At 45.9% G+C, this 26,254-nt stretch overlaps 1 protein-coding gene across 2 annotated transcripts in view; it reads right to left on the bottom strand.

Annotated features, from left to right (window-relative positions):
• Positions 1–2,569: 2,569 nt before the first annotated feature.
• KIZ (kizuna centrosomal protein) overlaps positions 2,570–26,254 on the bottom strand; it is a 113,324-nt gene continuing 89,639 nt past the window's right edge. For both annotated transcript variants that reach the window (XM_059036309.2, XM_059036311.2), the window contains 4 exons: positions 18,975–19,079; positions 15,363–15,459; positions 4,411–4,454; positions 2,570–2,718 (listed from right to left, as the gene is read on the bottom strand). In XM_059036309.2, the coding sequence (XP_058892292.1) occupies positions 2,612–2,718; positions 4,411–4,454; positions 15,363–15,459; positions 18,975–19,079 (353 nt within the window). In that variant the 3' untranslated portion in view covers positions 2,570–2,611. The remainder of the gene's footprint in view (positions 2,719–4,410; positions 4,455–15,362; positions 15,460–18,974; positions 19,080–26,254) is intronic.

Raw genomic sequence — 26,254 nt, 5'->3', positions numbered from 1 at the left:
CGGAGCCTGTGCTCCGCAACGGGAGAGGCCACAGCAGTGAGAGGCCCGCATACCGCAAAAAAAAAAAAAAAAAAAATTTTTTTGGCCTCAAGGCTTGTGGGATCTTAGTTCCCTGACCAGAGATTGAACCTGGGCCCCCGGCAGTGAAAGCGTGGAATCCAAACCACTGGACCACCAGGGAACTCTAAAAAAAATTTTTTTTAATAAAAAAAAAAATTCCACTCTTGTGCATATGTAAAAAGGAAAATATAGGCCGAATCAGTAAGTTAATGCTTTTCTAAAACTCATGCATGTGTAGAACTTACTCCTTCTAAATCACTTTTTGATTCAGAGTCACTGATGCCGAGGTTTACCAGCATCACCGTTCTCAGTACCACGAGCAGCGCAGCAAGGGTGAGGCAGCATTTAAGGCCACTCCACCGTCTCCAGGATGTTCATCCAGGTTCCTGACGCCCATTCTGCAAGTCCTGATGCATCAGCGACACCCACACCCTGACTGCTGACTGGCCAACACGGCATAGCCCAATCTCAGAGTTGTTAATTTTTTTTTTTTTTTTTTTTTTTTGCGGTACGCGGGCCTCTCAATGTTGCGGCCTCTCCCGTTGCGGAGCACAGGCTCCGGACGCGCAGGCTCAGCGGCCATGGCTCACGGGCCCAGCCGCTCCGCGGCATGTGGGATCTTCCCGGACCAGGGCACGAACCTGTGTCCCCTGCATCGGCAGGCGGACTCTCAACCACTGCAGAGCAGAGCTCCCAGCTCCAGCCAGCCAGCCTTGCCCTCCTATCACTTGTACTATCATTTTCTTTGTATATACATTTTAAAAATATCAATTTATTTTATTTATTTTTGGCTGTGTTGGGCCTTCGTTGCTGCACGTGGGCTTTCTCTAATTGCAGTGCACGGGCTTCTCATTGCAGTGGCTTCTCTCGTTGCTTAGTTGCTCCGCGGCATGTGGGATCTCCCAGCACCAGGGCTCGAACCCACGTCAGGGATTCTTAACCACGGCGCCACCAGGGAAGCCCCTCTTTGTATATTTTTTTAAAGTCAATTATCTTCTTTCCCCTAAAATGTATTTGAAAAGGAAAATTTATATCACTTCTTTACATTTTAAACCAGGGTCACTGGAGATATACAGAAAGTAACTGAAAAGAAAAAAAGTGCATTAAAGTTTAGCTGGAAAGTTCTGCCTGCTAACAGCACTGGGGCCCAGGCCTGCCCTACCTACCACGATTCAGTGTAAGACATGTTAGTGCTGAAGGCCAGCACCAACCGAGGCTTCCTCCTGGACCACCGTCAGTGGTCACAGCATGTGGTCTCTCGGAGAAGTTGTTCAGAGGCAGGACTCTGTATACTCCATCAGCATCACTGGCAATATCTAGTGAGCGTCCTGCCTGAAGGGCCTCTTTTGTTTTCTTAGTGGGTATAAATCACTTAAACCTGGTAAGATTTAGAATTAAAATTAGAAATGTTTACAAGAATTTTTACAAGGTTTAGATACATAGCAAAAGCTTGGGAGAGTATTGCCCAAATGTCACTAATGTTGACTGCTGGACTTGTGTGTGTGTGTGTGTGTGTGTGTGTGTGTGTGGAATAATTTTAGATTTACAGAGAAGTTGCAAAGATAATGCAGAGTTCTTATGTACCTTTCACCCAGTTTCAGTTTCCCCTAATGGTACATTCCTCTTATCTCACATTTCTGTGGTGCATTTGTCAGAACTTAGAAACTAACACTGGACATTACTATCAACTAAACTCTAGACTTTATTTGGATTTCACCAAATTTTCCATTTATGTCCTTTTTTCTGGTTCAAGGATCCAACCCAGGGTCCCACCATTTCACTGAGTTGTCACGTCCCCTTTGTCTCCTCTGGTCTGTGACTGTTCTGTATTTTTATGACCTGGACGAGTGCTTTTCTCTGTCGTTAGTGCTTTGGGTGTCTTATCTAAGAAACCACTGCCTAATTCAAGGTCACAGGGTTTTTACCCCTGTGTTTCCTTCTCAGAGTTTGATTGTTCAGCTCTTACATTGAGGTCCTTGACCCATTTTGGATTACTGTTTGTACGCAGTGTGAGGTAGGGATCCAACTGCATTCTTTTGCATGAGGCTGTCCAGTCATCCCAGCATCATCTGTTGAAAATACCATTCTTTCCCCAATGAATGGTCTTGGCACCATTACTGAAAATTAACTGATCATAAATGTGAGAGTTTATTTCTGGATCATCAATTCTAGATTACAAATCAAATATTTCATGCAGCATTTTAGTAAGTTTCAAAACTGCGAAGTGCGAGTCCTCCAACATTTTCAAGATTGTTTTGGCTATTCTGGGTCCCCTGAATTTCCATATGAATTTTAGAATTAGCTTGTCAATTTCTACAAAGAAACCAACTGGATTTTGATGGGCATTCATCACTGTGCTTTTTGATAACACGTAAAAGCAAATATGCCAGTTCATAGTTATGTCATGAAATTTCGCTGGAATAACAATATGGTCCCAACTTTTCATATTAAACAATTAGAAAACTTAAGGGGACACGTTTATTTTGAACATCACATTTGAACACAGGGGTTTAGTTTGTTTAAAGACTTTATTTCTAACAGATGTTACAGCTTATAAGTCATAAAAATCATCAAAATCATCGGTGGACGTGTTATGGTTTCTAGGACGTAAGGCAGCTTCGATCTCTGAGTTACTGTCGTCAGACTCACCCCAGAAGGCTGGAAGAGAAAACCAGACAGCTGCTCAGCATCTCTGCAGTCGGATTAGCTCGGCTTAATCAGCCGTGGCCCGCAAAGGGCCTCCTGGGGGCCCTGCGTGGTGCACCTGAGTGGACGCGCCCAGGGCACAGGCCAGTGCTGCACCAACGACTCGCTCCTGCGTGCTCCACATGCTGTGATGGGAACTCATGGCAGAACACTTGCTCCTCCCTTCTGCCCAACTCTCCACTGTAGGATGGGAATGTGTAACCAGGGTGAACACGGGCGCGGGGCGGCTGGGCGTTCTATCAGGCCCGGTAACAGCCTTCCTGACTGCTCCTCGCCTTGAGCTCCCTGTGTTCCTCAGCACAGGGACACGGTGGAGGAACAGCAAGCAGGGAGGTCTGCGCTGAGACGAGGGCGTGGGTACACACAGTTCATTTGGGAGGTGACCCTGGGCAGGATGGGGGGTGGAGAGGGTGTTAACCAGGAGCAGGGCTGGCAGTGGACGGCTGGGGTCAGTCCCGCCGGGGGCCTCGGAGAGACTGCAGAACGCTCCTCAGATGGCCCCAAAAGCCAGCAAGGAAGTGGGGTTATTTATCCACCAACTCCCACCCTTCAGTGGCTGGGGGTTGTTCTCAACCAGGCATCGACTCCCTGGAGCTCCTGGCTCCTGTGGCCAGAGAAAACCCCCTGGGTGGAGCCGCAAGCTGCCCGAGGCTGCAGCCTCGGCCTGGAGCTCCAGGGTGTGGTGGGCCCACCGCCTGCAACACTGACCACCCCTGTGACCCCCGTATCTACAAGGCACAACAGCCTGCCAGTGCCGCGATGACTCCTGAGATGTGACCCCATGTAATCCTCACACCAACCTGGCGAGGTGAGTACAAACACCTCTGTTTTACCAAGGCTGAGAGGGTAAGTATGTGGCCCGATCACGGCAGCAGAGGGTGCTCAAGGCCCAAGTCCCACTGGACTGGCTGGGAACAGGGTTTCAGAGGCAGGAGTAGAGGCGGCCCAAGCTCGGCAGGGGATATGCCCCTGCCAGTGTGGAAGGAGGATGTTGAGGGATACATAAGCGCTCCCTGGGCAGAGGAAAAGGGACAGGAATGTCACAGAGAAGGAAGGGCGTGAGCGAAGACAAGAGGTATGAGGGTGGAGCACAGGGAAGTCTGGCTGCAGCTGGACCCACCGAGGAGAGGACAAGACCTCGGAGGAACAGGGCTGGGAGCAGGGGCCTGGCCAGACCACAAGGGGACGTTCCAGACTCTGCCCTGCAGGTGGCGGGGGGGCTGGCCCTGCTTCGCCAGCAGGCAGACGTCTGGATGGGGATTCAGAAGCCAGGGTTGGGGGAGGGGTTTGGGAGGGCTACCACAGGAGACCTCAGGTCAGAGCAGCAGGTACCTGCGGGCAGTGGCAGCGAGGACGGGGACAGAGGTGAGGACTGTTCATGTGGAAGACATGGGGGGTGGCGCGGGGGTGGAGGCCAGGATCCCTTGCAAAGTCATACCTGCAGATTAAAGCGTTGGGCACCGTGGACCCCAGCACCCGTGTTCTCAGGAGAAGGCCCCAGTCCTCCCCCAGGAGAGCTGCAGGGCCCCTGAGCACAGGCAGGCGCCTCCTCCTGCCCCCAAGGGTGCCTGACACCACACGTCACAAACCACCCTTTTAGCTAAAACACAAAATGAGAGTCTGGTCGCTGGTTATTTCTCTTACCTTTAGACTTTAAATTGGTAGCTAGTTTCTTTTTGTTTTCATGCCTGGAAAAAAATAAGACAGAACCTAAGTCCTGAAAAAATAAAGACAATCAGACTAATAGTTTTACAAGGAGCGCATTAGGGAAGAAGCACACATTACTGGGAGGCCAGAAGGTTTACATTTACTCCCCGAGTTTTAAAAGCAAAAAGCCCTGAGGATGCTCTGGTGGGAGGGTCCCGGGCGCACTGGGCCACATGCTGGGCACTCACTGGGGAGCCGCCAGGGCAGGAGACAGGGCCTGGGATGCACTGAGCGGGCAAAGCTCAGCGCTGCCAGCTAAGCTGAAAGCAGAGGGTCTGAGGAACAGGGAGAAGTCGGCCAGGAGGTTAAAATACTTACCTTTATCAAGCCAGTGATACGATACTCAACTGCTTAAAAAGGAGTTCAAAATAAACTGTTTGCTTAATTAAGGGTATTAACTCTTGGTAGAGAAAAACGCAAGAATCCTGTCACCTGTGTTTAGGTTTCTGTGTGTCACACACACGAAAGTGCAAGTGTCCAGGGACGCATCTAACACCGGGTGACTCGCTTACTAAACCCACTGGACCGAGAACCTGGCTCTGCGGGAGACTATGTCCATCTGCGTCACCTTCTCCAGAGCTTTCCCAATTGTCATGCACATGGAAGTCCCCTCTCGGAGCACCATTCCAGTTTCTTATTACACTTAAATTCTTTAAAGTTCATCCTGAATTGTCAATGAGATGTTAAAAAAGAAATAGTCACTTGTGTACGGCTTGACATTTTGATGTTTGCACAATGTATCTGTACCTCTTAATCCCTTCCCCGTCTTGTCTACCCCCCAGCCCCCTGCATTGGTAACTGCTAGTTTGTTCTCTCTTTTTTTTAAATTTTTATTGGAGTATAGTTGATTTATGACGTTGTGTTAGTTTCTGCTGTACAGCAAGGTGAATCACTTATACATACACATATACCCATTCTTTTTTAGATTCTTTTCCCATATAGTCATTACATTACAGAGTATTGAGTAGAGTTCCCTGTGCTATACAGTAGGTCCTTATTAGTGTTCTCTATATCTGTGAGTCTGTTTCTTTTTCTATTACATTCACTAGTTTGTTGTATTTTTTAGATTCCACATGTAAGTGATATCATAACAGCATTTGTCTTTCTCCAACTTACTTCACTTAGTGTAATACCCTCTAAGCCCACCCATGTTGTTGCAAATGACAAAATTTCATTTTTTTATGGCTGAGGAGTATTCTATTGTGCATATATGTACCACATCTTCTTTATCCATTCATCTGTTAACGGGCACTTAGGTTGCTCCCATACCTTAGCTGTTGTAAATAGTGCTGCTATGAACAGTGGGGTGCATGTGTCTTTTCAAATAGTGTTTTATTTCTTTCAGATACATACCCAGGAGTGGAACTGCTGGGTCATATGGTAGTTCTATTTTTAGTTTTTTGAGAGACCTCCATACTGTTTTCTACAGTGGCTGCACCAATTTACATTCCCACCAACAGTGTACGGAGGGTTCCCTTTTCTCCTTGCCAATATTTGTTATTCATGGTCTTTTTTTTTTTTTTTTTTTTTTTTTTGCGGTACGCAGGTCTCTTACTGTTGCAGCCTCTCCCGTTGCAGAGCACAGGCTCCGGACGCACAGGCTCAGCGGCCATGGCTCACGGGCCCAGCCGCTCCGCGGCATGTGGGATCTTCCTGGACCGGGGCACAAACCCGTGTCCACTGCATCAGCAGGCGGACTCTCAACCACTGAGCCACCAGGGAAGCCCCATGGTCTTTTTAATGATGGCCATTCTAACCGGTGTGAGGTGATACCTCATTGTGGTTTTGATTTGCATTTCTCTAATAATTAGCAATGTGGAGCATCTTTCCATGAGCTTGTTGGCCATCTCTATGTCTTCTTCAATAAATTTGAAAAATGTCTAGTCAGGCATTCTGCCCATTTTCTTTTTCTTTGTGGTACGTGGGCCTCTCACTGTTGTGGCCTCTCCCGTTGCGGAGCACAGGCTCCAGACGTGCAGGCTCAGCGGCCATGGCTCACGGGCCCAGCCGCTCTGCGGCATGTGGGATCTTCCTGGACCCGGGCACAAACCCGTATCCCCTGCATTGGCAGGTGGACTCTCAACCACTGTGCCACCAGGGAAGCCCCTGCCCATTTTTTAATCAGGTTGTTTTATTGATATTGAGTTGTATGAGCTGTTTATATATTTTGGATATTAACTGCTTATCAGTCATATCATTAGCAAATATTTTCCCCCAGTCTGTAGGCTGTCTTTTCATGTTGTCAGTGGTTTCCTTTGCTGTACAAAAGCTTTAAGTTTAATTAGGTTCCATTTGTTTATTTTTGCTTTTATTTCCTTTGCTTTAGCAGACAGATCCAAAAAAATATTGCTATGATTTATGTCAAAGCGTGTTCTGCCTGTTTTCTGCTGCAGTTTTATAGTACCCAGTCTTAACATTGAGGTCTTTAATCCACTTTGAGTTTATTTTTGTATATGTTAGAGAATGTTCTAATTTCATTGTTTTACATGTGGTTGTCCAGCTTTTCGAGCACCACTTGTTGAAAAGACTGATCTTTTCTCCATTGTATATTCTTGCCTCCTTTGCTATAGATTAACTGACCATAAATGTGTGGGTTTATTTCTGGGCTCTCTATTCGGTTCCATTGATCTATGTGTCTGTTTTTATGCCAGTAATGTACTGTTTTGATGACTGTAGCTTTGTAGTTAGGGAGTGTGATTCCTTCAGCTCTGTTCTTCTTTCTCAAGAATGTTTTGGTTATTCGGGATCTTCTGTGTTCCCATATGAATTTCAAAATTATTTGTTCTATTTCTGTGAAAAACGCCCTTGGTATTTTGATAGGGATTGCACTGAACCTGTAGATTGCCTTGGGTAGTATGGTCATTTTAACAATATTAATTCTTCTAATTCATGAACACAGTATATCTTTCCATATGCTTGTATTGTCTTCAATTTCTTTCATCAGTATCTTACAGTTTTCCGAGTACAGGTCTTTTATCTCCTTAGGTAGGTTTATTCCTAGGCATTTTATAATTTTGATGCAATGGTAAATGGGATTGTTTTCTTAATTTCTTTCTGATAGTTCATTGTTATTGTATAGAAATGCAACAGATTTCAGTATATTTTTTTGTATTTTTTTTTGTTGTTGTTTGTTTGTTTTCTGTACGTGGGCCTCTCATTGTTGTGGCCTCTCCCGTTGCGGAGCACAGGCTCCGGACGTGCAGGCTCAGCAGCCATGGCTCACGGGCCCAGCCGCTCTGCGGCATGTGGGATCTTCCCGGACTGGGGCACGAACCCGTATCCCCTGCATCGGCAGGCAGACTCTCAACCACTGCGCCACCAGGGAAGCCCGATTTCAGTATATTAATTTTGTATCCTTCAACTTTACTGAATTCATTGATGCGTCCTAGTAGTTTTCTGGTGGCATCTTCAGGATTTTCTATGTATAGTAAGTACTATGTCGTCTACAAAGAGTGACAGTTTTACTTCTTCCTTTCCAATTTGGATTCCTTTTATTTCTTTTTCTTGTCTGATTGCTGTGGCTGGGATTTCCAATACTATGTTAAATAAAAGTGGCAAGAGTGGGCATCCTTGTCTTGTTCCTGATCTTAGAGGAAACGCTTTCAGCTTTCCTTGGTGAGTGCCTGTTTATCTGATGTGACCAACTAGTAGCCTATGCCAATTCTCCATGAAGAGTGGACGGCCCCACAGCCAGTGCTGACTGTCACAGAGGCTGCCAGTCAGGTGGCTGCTGACAGTGTAAACCTGAGTCCACCTTCTGTAAGAGTGCATACACACCCCCCCACACACACATAAAACACAATTGTGGGTTGTGCCTACTCTCTATCCAGCTCCCACTTCATGAAGACACCAGGCTCAGTGTGGGGTGGGTAGGCAGACATAACAATGTTGTAAAGATGCAGAGACTAGTTTGCCAGCTGATGTTCAAATAGTAAGAGCCATGTGGGGTTGTGGGGAGACGGCAGGAGCACCGCAGGCAGGAGGCAGGCAGGAGGACTGAGAGAACGGGTGGATGATGGGGCGGGTGGTGCCATGGCTGCAGGATCCCAGAGAAAGCAATGCACTCCCTGGACTCTACTATGAGAGCTGGAAAGGACTTCCAGGCCAGGACCAAGGCAAGGGCACAGAGGCAGGTGAGCACATGCCAGGTCCTTACAGCCTGGCCCCTGCTCTGAGCTCCACATGCATGTCCAGGGCTCACCTGCTGGCTCCACTTGGCTGCCTCCAAAGAGTCTCATGGCCAACATGCCCATCCACAGCCAAACTCAAGATCCTCCACCAAACCTGGGCCCTTCTCCTGTCTCAGCTAACGGCACCCCAAGCCTCGAGTCCCTCCCAACCCCTCGCCACTCCTCTGCCCTCCCACACCCAATCAGCCCCTAGGTCCTGCCAAGTTTACCTCCCAGCACTTCCAAGGGTCCTCACCCGTCCCCTATGCACTGCCACCGCCTGGTCGACCAAACCAGCATCTCTTGCCTGGACCTTCTAGCAGCCCCCTAACTGGTGACACCACATCCACCTTGTCCCCTCCAACCCACTTTCCACTCAGCAGCAAGGGTGGGCTTTCAAAACACAAATCTGACCCCTCTGCCTCCTTGCTGAAAACTCTTCAATGCCTTCCATTTGCTTTTGGCAAAAGAACTAAATCCTGAACAGCGCCTCCAAGGTTGACGCCCAGACTTCGTTGGGCCTCCTGCTGTAGCCTCCCTCACACCCCACCCTCGACCCCCAAGTCCTCACTGAATTTGCTACTTCACAGCCATTTCTGTCACTAACTGACATGTGACTGCCCTTAGGCTGTCAGCTCCATGAGAACTGCCACCGTACTAGTTTCAGTCCCCAGGGTACCCGGTGCTCTGCACTTAGTAGGTGCTCAGTAATATGCGTGGAAGGAACAGATGAGCCTCACTAAGCATAGAGCCGTGCCTAAAGGCACGTGATCAACATTTGATGTTAGATTATTTAATTTGCATGTTTCTACTTCTATCTGAGTTCAGATCAGGTTGTTCAAGTGTCTTCCCAGAAACATGTTTCAGAACTAAACGCGTGTGTTCACCCCTGAGGAAGGTGGAAAAATGCTTTCAGGTGTTTCCGACACCATCCTCACCCCTTAGGGGAAGTATTTTTCCCTTTGGGAAATCATCTCTGCTAGTCGATGTGACACTACAGTGCAAGGTTGATTTTTATTACACATGACTCATAGGGTCAATATTTCTTTCTCCAGGTCACACCTAACATCTAAAGCTAAGTCAAGGCCAAAGGGGATGGTGTGAGATCTCAGAGTAGGCAGAGCCAACTTGTTTAGCTATTATCGTAAATGAGAGAGAACCCAAACCAAATGCACTTCTGAAAGCATAAGAATGCGAGAGTTCAGGTTACAAGCCACGGGCCATGGTCCCTGTGCTCCATCTGATGTGCTTGGACTCTGACTGCCTGACCTTCCCTGACAGCGTGGATGTCACACCTCCATTGTGTAAGGCAGAGGCAGCAAGGGTGAGCTGTAGAGAGCCAGTGAGTAAGTGGTTCAGGTGTTGTGGTCTCTGTCATAACTACTCTACTCTGGCTGCTGCATGAAAACAGCCATGGACAATATGTGAACTATAGGATGTGGCTTTGTTACAAGCAAACTTCACTCATAGACACTGCAACTTGAATTTCAGATAACTTTCAGGTATCGTGCAGCATTGTTCTTCTTTGGATTTTTCCCAACCATTAAAAAACATAAAACCTCTCTCAGCCTGCAGGCTGTACAGAACCAGGAAGAGGCCCAGGGCCAGCGCTGCCGAGGCCTTCATGAAGCGCTGCCACCACCTGATGCCCGGCAGCAAGCCAGGGAGCCTGCCCTCCCCAGCCTGCTCATGGGAGACTCCTGGAATCCAAGAGATCAGAATTTTAATTTTTTCCCTAGAAGTTTACAATTAGTCTGGAGGTCCTATTTCCAAACAAACCACTTTCAGGTAAGACACCACAGATAACTGGTTAGGTTAAGGCGTGAGCATGCTCTGCTGGTCTCTATCACGGGACACCGTCTCTGCGCAGTGTCCCGGGAGGTGTGGCACCCCCCCCTCTGCACAGTGACCACCATGTGCCCACCAGTGAGATGCTCCCTGTCAACATTTTGCCACACTGGCTCTGTCACATGTCTTCTCTCTCTGTCTGTCCATCAGGCCATCTCAGTTTTCGATGCTGTTTATAAATTCCTTTGCTATTGATAAGGGATTAGGACAGACAGGTAAGGACAACTTTCATCAAAATCACTTTTGCTCTCATCCTTGCTACACATAAGAAGTTATGGTCAGCTGGGGTCTTAACAGCAGGTTTAATTCTAAGCACAGCACCTAGTGAACGCCTAGGATGTGATCCTGCTGACACGGGTACTAGAGAGAGAGTCAAAATTAAGAGTGTCGACTATTCATTTAATTTTTAAAATTTTTATTTTGTTTTTAGTTTTGGCTGTGTCAGGTCTTAGTTGCAACATGCGGGATTTTCCGTTGCAGTGTGCGAGCTCAGCAGTCGTGGCACGTGGGCTTAGCTGCCCTGCGGCATGTGGGATCTTTGTTTCCCGACCAAGGATCGAACCCGCGTCCCCTGCACTGGAAGGCAGATTCTTTACCACTGGACCACCAGGGAAGTCCCTCGACTATTCATTTTATATGAAAAAAAGGCTAATAATATCACTACAAATAGGCTGGCTACACGGTCAACATAAGTACAAAATTAGGTGGCAAGGATATCTGCCAGGATTCAGGTTTGCTTTGTGGGGCCAGCAAGTAGAGACAAAAGTGAGGCATGGAAAACCTGCGGTTCCTAGGAGACTCACCATTAAGTCATACCAGGGCTCAGGAGGCAGTGTGCTGTGTGAGGGGTGACAGAGGCTGTCGGGTGAGTACAGGGTCCCAGGGAGGCGGGCCACAGGAGCTCCTCAGAGCCGTAGGATGTTCTAATGTTAGTAACACAGACTCTCAACCTCATGGTCAGTAACATAGTTTTGAAAGAAAAAAATATCTACAGCCCATTAACAAAGATACCCAACTTATTGTGGCTTTGAGGCCACGTCCGTCAAGTTTGGCAAAGAGCTTCTGAGGGTCCTGCCAGGAACATGGCCTATGGTGTCGGAGGTGATGAGGAAGGGCCCCAGTGGGAAGGGCCCTTGCAGTTCTAGAGTCTTATCATAAGCCTGAAAAAAATAACTAACTTATGAGAAGATGTGGTCTCTACACTCTGAATTCTGTATAAGTTGAATGATTTTGACTAAGCTAAAATCAGTATTAAAATGTCTTACACAGCATCTTCAGCTAGAATTTTCCTCAAAACAGACATGTTTCTGAAAAGCACAAGGAAAAAAAAAAAAAAAAATTCAGAAAGAAAATAAAAAGTCCCAATCAGTGTGCCAACAAATCCCTGTAAATCCTCAATTTTAAGTGTTAGAGGCAGACGGGTCTGAGACAGCTTTAATTTGACAAAGTCTGAGTGCCCCCTGATGGTCAACCAGGGGCCCTGCAGCAGATGTCATTTTTTAGGGGTCAACTTCTTTACTCCTTCCCTTCAGCCAATCAAGCAAAGACTGTTCTTTCATGCTGTGTCGAAAAAATAAAGTAGGCTGGCTTATGACAAGAAACGTGGAATGTTTAGGAAGCTGCTATTTTGGTAGAATTTATGGAGAATGAAGATTTGCTAAACCAGAGACAGAGACTGGGGCTTTTATACCAGAACATAAAGGACTTCCAGAAAAACTTCACTTTTATTTCTCTGGACTACTGGTTCCTTGTGATCACCTTATCATCCCAGGGGAAGCGGCACAGGATCAGGCAAGAAGAGACAGGATGGCCCCACCGGAGCAGCAGCTGCTGCCTGGTGCCCTCCTCTGGCCACTCCCATGGCTGCAGGGCTGGCACCAAATGCCACCAGCAGCCCTGCCAGGGTGCGGTAGCTCGGTGACTTCTGCTACCTTTTCCCCAGGCAATTATGTTGCAAGCACACATCTTTTTCTTTCGGTAAAACGTTATCTCAATCCAAGCAGTAAACCGCAGTTAACATGACAGGCAGTTAAAATACGCTCTCTGTTGAATAAATGGATCTGGGAGAGTGAAAACGGCTTCCTGGGGAAGGTGGGGCGAGACAGTGTTTGCGGAGGAGAGGAAGCTCTGGCATGCACCTCTCAACAAAAGGGAACAAGTGGTCTTTACTCAGAGAACAGCTTCCTATTAGGACTCACTCCTTCGTACATTATGCCTTTCATCCCCACTCAACCACAAAATGATTTTGCTGAGGCAAATACAATGGTAGAAAAAGATTTACACTGAAAGAATCTTTAATAATAAACTGTTGCCGATCTGCCTACTTGCCCGTGATTTATAATACAATAAACATCGGATTCTATTACGGCTCATGCACTGAAACCGCTGCTCTGGAAAACGGAATATGAAAGCACGGGGACCCCACCACCATCACAATGAAATAAGCATGGATAAATGTGCTAAGAGTATCTCTTTGCATCTTTTATAGCTTGTGTGTATTAATCTGTAACGCTTATTAAGAAAGTCATTGCTATGCAAAGCAGCACCCAATCCCTTTCTGTGGCTTTTCAACAGAGTGCACTGTTTAGCCAATAGGACGGACCCTCTGGTCCTCATTCTGCATTCATCACAGGCAACATTTGCACAATGTATCTCTCAAAGGCGGCTGAAAGGAAGGCCTTAATACTCATGTAAACAACTGCAAACCAATTACTTAATGAATCAGGCCCACACATAATGAGGTGCAGACAAAGAGCTATAAATGCATTTTTGCGCCCAAGCCGCTGCTTTAAAGTAAAATCCCTCAGCTGTAGTTTGGGCTTAACTAGCACATCATAATTATTGTCTCTAGGACATCAGAGGAAGCCATTTTTTTTTTTTTTTTTTAAGGTCCAGCAGGGTCTTTTTTTTTTTTTTTTGAGGTTGCTCATCAGCTCACTGACAAAATAGAGCAAAGAAGAATTTTTAAAAGTGCTACAGCCGCACTGCACTGTTACGTTTATTCTCAAGTACTGGGTTTCGAGACCACTTGTAAAAGCAATAAAGCACGAGGAGTGACTGCAGTAAGTGGGATCCTTAAATGTAAGCCTCTAAGAAATTTCAGTGAATCCAGGCACAAACAGCGAGCCCGGGGCTCTCGAAAGCCTAAGGCGGCGTATGAACACCAAACCCAGCACAAGAACCAACCGTGGCAAACAGAGTGCCAAACCCACACACTCCATGCCCAGAACTTTCATCTCTGGATTATCAACTGTCGAGAACCAAGGGTTCCTTGAAGGCCTCTTTTTTTTTTTTTTTTCCGTAAAGGGGATGATGTGATTACTTATAATTTAGGAAATTAATTTCATGCAGAAACAACAGTAATAACAAAAGGCTCCTGCCTAAAACTGAAAGGGAAAGGAGTTTGATTTTATAAAATATAGATACAAGATGTGAAATGTCAAATGATCAGACTGAGAAAATGTTCTACAGAATCTGACTGCTTTCTAAATGTGTTTCAACATTACCCCAAGAATATATATACACACACACACATATATATAAATAAAAGTTTAAGAAGAATTGGTTTTTTTAATGCCTCTAAAATATAAAGAAAATAAACACTTCTAACAATCTTGAAAACCTAAAGGGATATATTATTAAGCCAAATGGTGACATTAAACCCTAAAAACTACCTGTAGAATTTATTATCTTTTAAAATTTCTTTCAGGAGACCTAGAACTTGAATTTATAATATAATCATAAAAATATAATACTTTAACACTCTTGCTGTCCCATAATTCATTATCTCTCACTTCCTTCAAAAACAGAGATGAAAGATATTAAAGATAATAATTTCTAAAAATTAAATGAGTGATTCCCTAAAATTGAACACACCAGGTTTCTAACAGTAAGAACTTAATATCAGAAAACCAATCTCACTTAAATATATCCCAGGTCCTAAAAATACTGTAGTGTTTTTCAAAATAGAAATGAAAATGAGATTTTTTTTCACTGTAAAAATACCACAATTCTGAACAAATAATTTTATCTTACGGGACATTACAAACGTAAAGTTCCTGTTTTAAAATTTCATCAGGGCGAGCAGTTAATTTGAATGTTAATGCAAACATCTACAGGACATCTTTTGAGGGGAAATGTTATTACAAAAGGCAAACTTGTGTTGTTTTAAATGCTATTTAGCCCAAAGCAGAAAGGTAGGTATGTCATCAGACAACTGCTTCTACTCCCATCCACAAATTCTTCGTAAGTGACTCAATGCCATTGCACGATTAGTATTTTATGTTGATGACAAATCTAGCACATGACTCACTTATCACTGCTCCAAAAACTTACAAGGAGTGCTACAGTTTAACAAATGTGAAAAGATAAATTTTCACATTTGAAAAAAAGCAAGGAGTTATCAGAAAGGGAAAGAATAGTCCAGCCCAAATACTTGGTAAAAAAGAGGAATACAAAAACAAATATCCAGCAATTGCTTGTATATATCACCGCGGTCTCAGAAAGAAGAAACAGGCCACTTTATTTCTTTTAAGGCCTGGCTCTTTCTCTCTGCCCTCTCCGACACCCTCCATTGTGTGGTTTCTAAGCAGCCCTACTGCGAGCAGCTGTAGACGCTAATTTGTGGTTCACTGAGGTGTCAATTGAGTCTTAAACCAAGGAAACAACAGCTGCAAAACAATACTTGGCTCTGGTGCAAATATTTTCAAAGGTAGACTAAAGTTTCCACTGTCATTTCAGATAAACAAAAACCCAAACCATAACCTTCCATCAAGTCACAGAGCAAAATCATCTGCAGCCAGAGTTTAATTCCCTGAGGAGTGACATTTCCCGTCTTGCTGCCGCTATTCAGAAAGACTTGCACGACTTTACCTTGACAAAGGACTGCCTTCGCTAGATGAAAAACTCGCTTCTGAAGAGATCTTGTGAGTTGTCTTTGTCTTGAATGTACCGCTGCCAATATTCAAACCTGTGACAAGCAAAAGCGTGGAGAGTGAGTGTGGCCATCACAGTGAATGCAGAAGCGGCCTCACAATAACTTGTAAAACAAACATCAACAGAGGAAGAGCTGGTTCACAGAAACCGGGGGGGGGGGGGGGGGGGGGGGGGGGGGCTTCTGAGGCAGGGAATGACACGGAAAGGAAGGGGGTGGCTTCCCGTGATAGTTACACAGAGTACGTAAAAAGTAAAATCATCCAAAGAGCACCATTTTAAATGGTCATGATGCGTGTGTGAGCACATGGGTCTCCACCGTGGCACTAAGCTCTGGATAATTCGAGTTGTTGTAACACGTGGGCAGCGCTGGCTCACCGAGCTAACGGGAACTGGAACCAGTCTCAGAAGCAACTGACACCTCTGGATGACATCACTGCCCACCCGCCTTTAAGCCCCTCTGCCAAATCCTCTCTTTTTCCCTCTCGCGGAGAATGAACGTCCACTAAAAACCATTGAGGCTACTCCTTAACCAGCCTGAAAAGGCTGATGGGGAAGATGCACAGTCCACCCCCTTTCCCTGGAGCCTGGGGAACCAGACCACCCCACAGTGCTCCCAGCTTGCAGGGCGATCCCTGACCTCTGCCTCCTGGGCGTCCTCACCTTGGATGTTTCTGCTACAAGTCTGATTCTTAACTGGCAGTCAAACAAGATCGCGGATAGAGGGTGCATAAGCATCACCTCAAAAGGCACCTGCTGCATTCCCAACCTGTAACCTGCGTGCCTGCTCATAACCTCTGAGGCAAAGTGGTTCTCTTAATAATGTGTCCATGTTCGGCCCCTGGAGGGTCTGCACCCGCTTAACGGGACCAGGTCTTTTCAGACATGAAAACAAAGTGGCTTCCTTAGAGACAGGTGTGGAGACAGAGATCTAGGGCCTGACACAGGAGATGAGCCACGTGCCTCCTCATCCATGGTTACATCTGGGGTGGCTGTGCGTTCAGTGAGTGACAGTGTGTGACGTTCCACACCGGGCACGTGGCCCTCCCACCCACCGCCTGCTTCTCTTGGGAGCTCAGAGAAGTCCCTAGGGTCAGGGTGAGGGCGAGAATGAAAACGTGATGCGTGACCGAATGCACAATGAACTCCAGAGCCAGCATCTAACTCCAACGCCATCCAACACTACCAGGAGCACTTTGAGGATCCCAATGTCTTACAAAGCACACGGTATGATTTTGAGTGTGGAGGAAGGGAACCGAATCGAGGGGTGCTTGGCTGTACAACCTGTGTGTGGATCACGTCATATGAACAAACTCGTATGTTAACCATTAGCATATTAATAGTACTATAATTTTTGATACACATCCAAGGGACTACAACTTATGTCAAATTTACTCATTGTTTGAGGCTGTCCTATTATCCATCCAAAATATACTTACCAAAATCACATCTGTAGAGTCACCTTCCAAACCATGTATGCCTGCTAATGGGTTGTAATGCTCCAAAAGAGGCACTGCTCTCTTGGGTAATTTGTAAAATGAGGGGGTTGGATAAATACTTTCTGAGATCCCTCTGGATTCTGGTTCTGTGATTCAAATGTGAAGAAAGTGATGAAAAGCAAACAGTGAATAGGGCTTCCCTGGTGGCACAGTGGTTAAGAATCTGCCTGCCAATGCAGGGTACATGGGTTCAAGCCCTGGTCTGGGAAGACCCCACATGCTGTGGAGCAACTAAGCCCGTGCACCACAACTACTGAGGCTGTGCTCTAGAGCCCGCGAGCCACAACTACTGAGCCCATGTGCCTAGAGCCCTGCTCTGCAACAAGAGAAGCCACCGCGATGAAAAGCCCACGCACTGCAACAAAGAATGGCCCCCACTCGCTGCAACTAGAGAAAGCCTGTGTGCAGCAACGAAGACCCAATGCAGCCAAAAATAAATATATAAAAAATAAATTAAAAAACAAAAAAACAGTGAAGGGCTCACAAGAGTTGTATCTTTCTAGAGTGATGCAGACCTTCATCCGGGCAGAGGCCTGTTTATACCTCAACAAACTACAATGTCTCATGCTTGCAGAGTTCAAATCACCACCACCACCAACATGGCCAGCCCTCCCCGGGGGGCTTTTCTCTACCAGGCACTGTGCTGGGCATTTAACCTGCACTGGCTCACTGAATCCTCACAAGAACCAAAATAACTGAATTTTGCAGTAACTAATTCTAGCACTAATATTATCTAGGAAATAGCTCTCCATAGACAGACAGCTAAGCCTGATGTACCATAAATATCTCCCTCAAAAAAATGTCTGTCTGATGAAGACATCTTTGAGACAATCGAGAAATCTGAATATGGACTGGGAATCACGTGATATTAAGAAATCATTCTGATAGGTGAAATCATTCTGATAGGAGAAATTCATTCTGATAGGTGAAATCCCAGCATGGTGGTTTATATAAAAATTAGAGCTGGGACTTCCCTGGTGGCACAGTGGTTAAGAATCCTCCTGCTAATGCAGGGGACATGGGTTCGAGCCCTGGTCCGGGAAGATCCCACATGCCGCAGAGCAACTAAGCCCGTGCACCACAACTACTGAGCCCGTGAGCCAAAACTACTGAAGCCCACGCTCCTAGAGCCCATGCTCTGCAACAAAGAGAAGCCACTGCGATGAGAAACCCGCACACTGCAATGAAGAGTAGCCCCCGCTCACCGCAACTAGAGAAAGTCCGCGCGCATAAACAAAGACCCAACACAGCCAAAAATAAATAAATTAATCAAGAATAATTAAAAAAAAATTAGAGGGAGTTCCCTGACAGTCCAGTGGTTAGGACTCGGTGCTTTCACTGCTGTGGGCCTGGGTTTGATCCCTGTTCGGGGAACTAAGATCCCACAAGCTATGCAGGACAGCCCCCCATAAAAAAGCAAGTCATTAAAGTATACTTCCTTCTGTTATTAATCCGTTTACTTTCTCAAAGGGAGTTGAGGTGACTTATACCAAAAGAAAAAAAGAAAAAAGTGTGATAAAGTAAAAACCACTGAAAAATAATAAAAATACAATAATAACATGTAAGAAAACTTAGAAGTTTACAATTAAAATAAAAATCTTAAATTGAAGGAACTACATTTAAGCTTAAAATTGAGCTCTTACTGGGATTTACAGTCTTTTCATTTGAAGAACCTCAAATCCCCCATCATTCAGGCAAGGGAGGGAGCCCAGATGACACTCCCCACTGCTGATTAACAAACTGGGAAGAGGTGAGAAGGGGAAGAATTTGGGGTGTCTCCTGTGGTGCTTAGCGACAAGGTACCATTGTGACACGTCAGGCAGAACCCAAGGGCCTGTAAAGCCATCGCCAGCACACATCCTGGAGGGAAGCTTTTTCCAAACTCCTGTTCATTAAGGACTCAAAATGTACTGGCTCATTCTGAGATGGTGACAACTTGTTACAAAGCAAACTCCAGAAACCTCCGACAGGAGCGCATCACAACACTTCCCTGGCACACAGCCCTGGCCGTAGCCCTGGGTCTCCCAAATGCTGGCTTGTCCACCCTGCTTACCTAACAGCTGTGATGCAGATGCCTCGGCCTTCTGGAATCCGTCTTCAGCTTGATGTGCACTGTCCTGAAGGGTAGACTGTTTCAGCATCTGGTAAGCTTTCGTTTCTATAGATGAGGAAAAGTCCCAGGTAACAAGATACCCACAGGCAAAAGAATGAAGTTGGGCCCTTACCTTATATCATACACAAAAATCAACTTAGAAAGGATTAAAGGCTTAAATATAAGACTTAAAACTATTAAGTTCCTAGTAGAAAACACAGGAGAAAAGCTTTAGGATATTGGATTTGGCAGTGATTTCTTGGATACAACACCAAAAGCACAGTCAACAAAATAAAGACCAACAGGACTACAGCAAACTTAAAAACTTTTATGTGTCAAAGGAAACAATCGACAGAGCCCTTAGCCCTACTCTAAGTTAAAGTGGGAAAGACTGTTGGGAAAAATACTAAATAAGGGTCCCGTGAAGGACCTGAGTGACACAAGCTTCCCCATTGCCTCAGGTTTCAAGGACTTCTGGGTGAAGCAGAGGATGCAGATTTAGAGTTTTAGCAGAGACACAGCAAAACAGCACCCATGGCCACACTCTCAACATAGCCACTAACTGAAGGATTCCCGTGTCAGCTCCAGAGGCTGGACATCGGCTGCATTCCTGTGCTTGCTGTTTCAGTTTAAGAACTGAACCACAAGGCCCATTATTACTGGTTAAAACTACCATCATGCTGAAGGAGAAAAATATAACTTACCTCGCCCTACTGAGAATCAGTCAAGATAAAAAATAAGTATTTAAAATGAGTATCATATTTTTGAGTAGTAAATGCTATGTAATTAAAATGTGCACAGATCAGGGACTCTTAACTCTGAAAATAATAAATCCTAAGGCAACATTTTTTAACATTGCTGGATTGTGAAATCAGTGTCCACTGGAACTAGCATTGATAGTTTGAAAACTTTAATAAAGAAAACACCAGATGCAGTACATGCACGAGGGGAAAGTATTGTTTTGTGTAACATCTGTGTATGTGTGGGGAAGTGGCCTGGGATAGAAAGTGTTTCTTGCTGTAGGTTAGTCCCACTGTCCCACGGTGGCTCCTGACAGGAGTGCATCATAACACTCTCCGATTAATCCTAACATCCTTATCACCTCAGATTCATTGTCAGGTAATTTGTTGAGGGGGAAAGGTATTAATAAAATCAAAGGTGGAGTGTCTGAATTCTAAAAAGGTAAAGAATCACTGTAAAAAAGATGAAAATGCTGTTTTGTTTTTATTTTAGAAAGATCAGCCAAAAAGATTTTCAGCTTTTAGGATACAAGTCCAGATTTTAATGACCATGTGCTATTTCTGCATTCAGCGAAACTTATTTGGTCAAGGAAAAGATAGAATTTTTTTTAAAGAGAAATGAAGGAAGGAAGTGGGGAAAGAGGGGAGAGAAAGAGAAAGGAGAGCAGCTTCTTGATGAACAAAGGCTCCTGGTGGCTGGAAGCTGGAGCTGGGCTCTGCTGTCTACCGTCAAAATCATTTGACTCCAGTAAGCCAGCTCTCAGGCTTCTCAGAAACCAGGAAAACATGTGCTATTTATTTTCAGGAGAGGATTTTTGTGCAAAATATCAGGTTAGTAGTTGTGAGGTGATTTCAGATTGGGGGTGGGGGATTAAGTATTCTGTCCCAATACAAGACGGAATGTATCTCATCGCTGGTCTGAGCCTAGGAGGGAGGACCGAGCAGCGAGTCATCCCAGCTCAGGGGCCATCCTAGTGCTCGGAAATCAGCTCCACATGTCTCCCACACTGGGGCCTGCCCGTCCTTCTCGAAGGACTCGGACTCTCTCACTGGGCTGCCCGTCCAGGCTGCCTCAGTCTGCTTTCAACAGGTACAACAGTTTGGAGGGAGAAAGCTCATCTCTCCCGCCCACGCAGCCAGAGCCCACCCCCTTCCCACCCCTGGCTCCTCACAGGCATTTGATCCTTAAACCTCCTGTGGTCCTTCTCCAAGCAGAGTCACTGGCGGCCGTCTGGACAGTTTTTATGTGGGATGTGGCGGCCCTGACCCGAGTAAACAAGGGTTGGCACAATCTAGCTGAGGACCACCGGGTACATCGCCTTCCCCCACCTCCAGTGCATGCTTCCTCTAACGGTTTCAATGCAGAGTGAGGTTTAAAAGGTGAAAGGATTACGTGCACTCCCTTGGAGGAATAAACATTAACTGAGGTAGAACCAGTGACCCCAAAGCAGCCGGAGGGGTTGGAGCAGACGCTCAGGACTGGAGTTGTTCTCCCACGGCACCTGATACCCTTATTCACTGTTACTTTAGTTAGAAGAGCTGCACAAAACAGCAGACGAACAACTGAGAGATGACCCAGAAAGGAAAAACAAAATCAAGGTTTGGTTAAAAGAATGATCAGGAGAGGTTACAGGCTACACACCCTATGTAGAAACAAGGGAAGAGGGGTTCAAGTACACAGATTCTGCAGCAGAGAAGACAGGGCAGGACTATCAGTGCAGACACTCTCTGGGGCCCGGCAGGACCACACATGTGACTCTGGCCAGATGGGAGCGGTGGGAGGAGCGGGAGAGCTCATGCCCTGTCCGGAGGGGACAGCTGTTCTGTGGCCACGGCTGACTGCTGCCAGCCGGGAAAGCAGGCCTAGTCTTGCCAGACTTCTGGCTTAAAAAAAAGTTAAAACACCGCACAGGCCACACAGAACTTACTTGCAACCTTGAAACTAGACGGCAATGAGCAATTTTTTCTGTGTTCACTGAATGTGGCACAAGAACACTCAAGAGAAAAACTTCAGCCAAGGGATACAAGCTAGATGTTAAGGATAGCTTTCTCCACTAAAAGAGCTGACATAGCCTGGGACATAGGATCAAGGAGGCTGCAACAGCTGTCTGGAGATTGCTAGGGTGCTGTCTGTATCAAACGGACCAGACTCCAGAATTTTTGGAAGCAAGAGTATACTTTTTGCTCAAACAATTCAGACATTCTCCTGGAACAGCCTAGAAGACTTGGCCAGGACGCCAATGGCATAAAGCAAAGCCACGGAGTTGAAGTCTGTGGCACTTCAGGCCCAGGCTTTTCTGGAAGGAAGAAGGACAGTGAGGAATCAAGTGGCTGAAAGCCTCACGGCATAGTCCTGCAAATTCAGTTGTTAAATGAATGAGTGAACAGAAAGAGGAGCGAAAGGAACAAAGCTGGAGGTTCCAGCTGGCCTGCTGTAAACAAGGTCGGGACGAGGGTCATATCAGTATTTCTAAGGTGAAAAGACCTGAGTCTTAACTGCACGGGACACTGTAAGTCTGCAAATTCGAGGACTGGGTGACCCCTTAAGGCTTCACTTTGCAGCCTGTGACTCAGAACTCCAGAGAAATACTTCCTCCCATCAGTAATGTCAAACCCTCAGAAAAAAACTGAGTAGTGCAAACAATTAGATAAAACAAGCATTTCTAAGAATACAATCATTTTCAACTAGATGCTCTGGTGCACACAGTAGTGTACACGCAGGCGCAAGCTTCCAGCTCTGGGCTGCTCAGTCAGGCTTCCATTACACACTCAAAGCTGCGTCAAGACTGAGTTTCAAAAGTAGAAACTATTGCGGCTGAAAATACAAAATAACGCAAGGGGTCTAGGGGTGAAAATCTACCCTTAGCTCTCAATTCCAGACTGACGACACAACGAGAGAAATATATTTTTCCTTACTCTGTTACACAAGCTGGCTGAACCCCATCACCTATCTTCCTGCCAAGTGGTGACGGATCACCGAGACTGTTTTTTTCTTTTTAATATGCATTTTGTCTAGAAAATAGGAACAGAGAAAGAAAATGAAAATGTGTTGAATAAAGGGAGGCAGGAGAGGGATGATGCTGAGGAGAGAAAGAGAAAGCCTCAACTTCTTATCTTTCATTCTCTTTTATATGCAAATGTACACCTGCTAAAATACTTCTAAATCTACAAATAAAAAGAAAAAGAAAATATCTGGCGAACAAGTGCTTTTAACAACCCATTACAAGAGCCAGATAAACACGTGGTTCCCCAGCCTCTGAGGGGTGTCTGTCTCCAAGGCAGAGGCTCGGCCTGGCTGGCCTGGCTTTCGCAGAAATCCCTGGTGAAGAAAAGAAGAGAGGGAATAACAAAAGGAGATGCAAACAATGCCATACTACAGCTAGAAAAGCAACCCTGAACGACAAAGAACTGGGCATCTCTGAGTCAGGAAGGATAACTGATTCCTGTAGGAAGCGTGTAGAAATTCTAAACTTAAATTCGAAATATAGTTTCTGCCCACGAGCTTCCCAGGGCTATCACTTTTCATGTATTTCTGCACCCATGCCAATTTTTCATTCACACTGCACTAGATGTGTTGCTGATGGAGCAAACCCAGTTGTCTTTGCAAAATAAAACAAAAATTGTGGAATGTAACTCTAAAATTAATTCTAAAGGTAAATACTATTACTTAAAACCCAGAAATCACTTGTCTAGCAATCTACTCAAATTAAAACAAGAAACCATTAGGCTAAGGGTGCTTTCACAATTCTGAAAATACAGAAAGCTCATCTATGTTTAGGAATTTTTTTTAAAAAATGCCACACGGGACTTCCCTGGTGGCACAGTGGTTAAGAATCCAGCTGCCGACGCAGGGGACATGGGTTCGATCCCTGGTCTGGGAAGATCCCACACGCTGCAGAGCAACTAAGCCCATGCACCACAGCTACTGAGCCCGTGAGCCACAACTACTGAGTCCGTGTTCCACAACTACTGAAGCCCACGTGCCTAGAGCCCGTGCTCCACAACAAGAGAAGTTACTGCAATGAGAAGCCTGCGCACCGCAACTGGAGAAAGCCTGCGTGCAGCAACAAAGACCCGACGCAGCCAAAAATAAATAAATTTTTTTAAAAAAGAGCCACATGTCTAGGTGAACGTGAGGCACACAGGCTGGCTCCATAACCGGAATTATTTTTCATATCTAGACTTTCTGCGGTAACCACCACTCTCCCAGCAATCCTGGGCCTGGGAGCCTCTTGTCCAGGTTTCCTCTGTCCTCACACAGGGAGGGCAGATGCACGGAGAAGGGAAAAGCTCCCCGTTCAGATGAGCTGCCTGGAGATGCTTCAGGAAATAGGTGTTTCCATCACATTCTGAATTTCTATGGGGCGATTCAACAATTACACCTGAAAATAAGTGCTAGGCTTGTAACTGACCTTTAATGAACGTTTAAAAACTGAACGAAACAGTTTTGCTGATACTACTTCACATGAAAATTCATAACCATGTAACACTGCTCAGCCATGGGAGGTGAATTTTCAACTCTCAAGGTCATGGAATCTTTAACTTTTGAGTAATTTTGATCAGGAAGCTGTATTAATGGCAAAATTAAATAGTCTTTAAAAGCAACTTTCTAGCAATTTGTACTCAATGATTTATAAAATGAGAAGACTCGGAAATAAAGACAATAATATTCTCATCATCATCTATAGTAGGGCCAGGAACAATCACTGTACACGATGAACCAGAAGCCGGCAATGTGAAATATGAAGAAATCCCTCCCCACCCCCTGTACCGGGTTGACTAGTGTTTCCCCCAAATTCATGACCATCCAGAACCTCAGCATGTGACCTTATCTGTAAACAGGATCTTTGCAGATGTAATTAGCTAAGGATCTCAAGATGAACTCATCCAGGATCTACAATAGGCTCTAAATCCAATGACTGCTGTCCTGCTGGGAAGAGGACACAGAGACACAGGCGGTGGCGACGTGAGGACGGAGGCAGAGACTGGAGTCACGCTGCCACAAACCAGGAGCCACCAGAGGCTGCCACAGGCCAGGAAGTATGCTCCCGGGAGTCTTCAGAGGGCCCTGCTGCCACTTTGATTTTGGACTTCTAGCACCCAAAACTGTGAGAGAAAACATTTCTGTGGTTCTAAGCTCGAGGCACTTTGCCACAGCAGCCCTAGGGAAATCACACCCTCCCTGACCCCTGATTGTACTGAAATATCTAAAGCCCAACCTCTCCCCTCTCTCCACTCAAGTCTCTTGCATAAAATAAGGGTGTTTCACACTATGACCTACAAGGGCTCTTTCGGCTTTGAGATCCCCTGCTCTACGGTTCTCAAACTCAGGGAGTCACCTGGTGTGTTACACAAGACTGATGCCTGGGGCTCAGGCCTGGAGGTTCTGGGGCACCTGGTCCAGGGTGTGGCTGGGGTGTGGGTCTGTTTTAAACCTCCACATGGGATTCTGCCGTGCAACCACTGAAGAGAATTTCTCAGGCACTTCTGAGTTCATTTCCTTGAAAGCACCCAATCAAGAGCTCTTCAGAAAGGTGCCTTCCATTCTTCCATGACCATGTTAAACAGGCACCACCAGCCTGCAATGTCCTGAGTGAGGAGTTCTCTGCTGTCATGAGCAGCCGGACCCCTGCCACAGAGACAGCGCCAGGGCCAACCCAGCAGCACACAGTGCTTCCCTGGGCTCCCCTCCCCAGGCACAGCAGATAAGGCATCCTGACCTGACTGTGCATTTTCAGGACAGAACTGGTGAGGCACAGTCTCAGGAAAACCTCAGGAGTAGAAGTGCTTTGCCACTGGACTCCGCAGTCCTCAGTTGTCACTGCAGTTTTCTCTCCCAGGATAAATCTAGTCACCGGTGACAACGCGGCCATCGTGTTATTTCCAGCCTTTTCCCAAGCTGATGAAAAACTCAAGCCATGATGTTTGGGGAAGCCCTGCCCACAGCCCCAAGAACACCCTGCAAATCTAGGCTGACCTCCCACAGAGCTTCTAAATGGACGTACCTCAGGCTGACCTGGAATATTTCAGCTTGCCAAAGAATATCAGTGAGAAATGGCACAGTCAGGCAACCACTTTCAACACAGCTTGACCAAGAGAATTGGTGTCAAAAGAATGAGAAGCTGAATGGACATTCTTAGAGGCTTAATCCTCTTGAGATAAAAGCTGAGAGCCCTTTTCACATGGAGCTTAAGGAGATGAGTTTTGCCAGGATGGGCACGTGGGTGGGAAAGTACCAGTGGAGTGACTGATGGAAAGAGACGGTGTTCTGGCCTAAATCAACAAGCGCTTAAGGAAACTCCTTAGTACTTTCATTTTTATTCATTCGTTTGATGAAATGAGTGCCCATTGTGTGCCAGATACTGTGTCGGGGCTGAGTTTTTATGACTTTTAGCATAAGCTGCATCATTTACTAAAATTAAAACTCACCAAATCCTCAAAGGTAAATTTAGTATAAATACCAATAAAATTACCAATGTGGGAAATTTTACTTTGGGGGTA

The sequence above is a fragment of the Kogia breviceps genome, chromosome 14 (genome assembly GCF_026419965.1).
Source record: "Kogia breviceps isolate mKogBre1 chromosome 14, mKogBre1 haplotype 1, whole genome shotgun sequence".
Classification (NCBI taxonomy): domain Eukaryota; kingdom Metazoa; phylum Chordata; class Mammalia; order Artiodactyla; family Physeteridae; genus Kogia; species Kogia breviceps.
The sequence above is the reverse complement of the archived record's forward strand: the minus strand, read 5'-3'. Positions and strand labels throughout refer to the sequence as shown.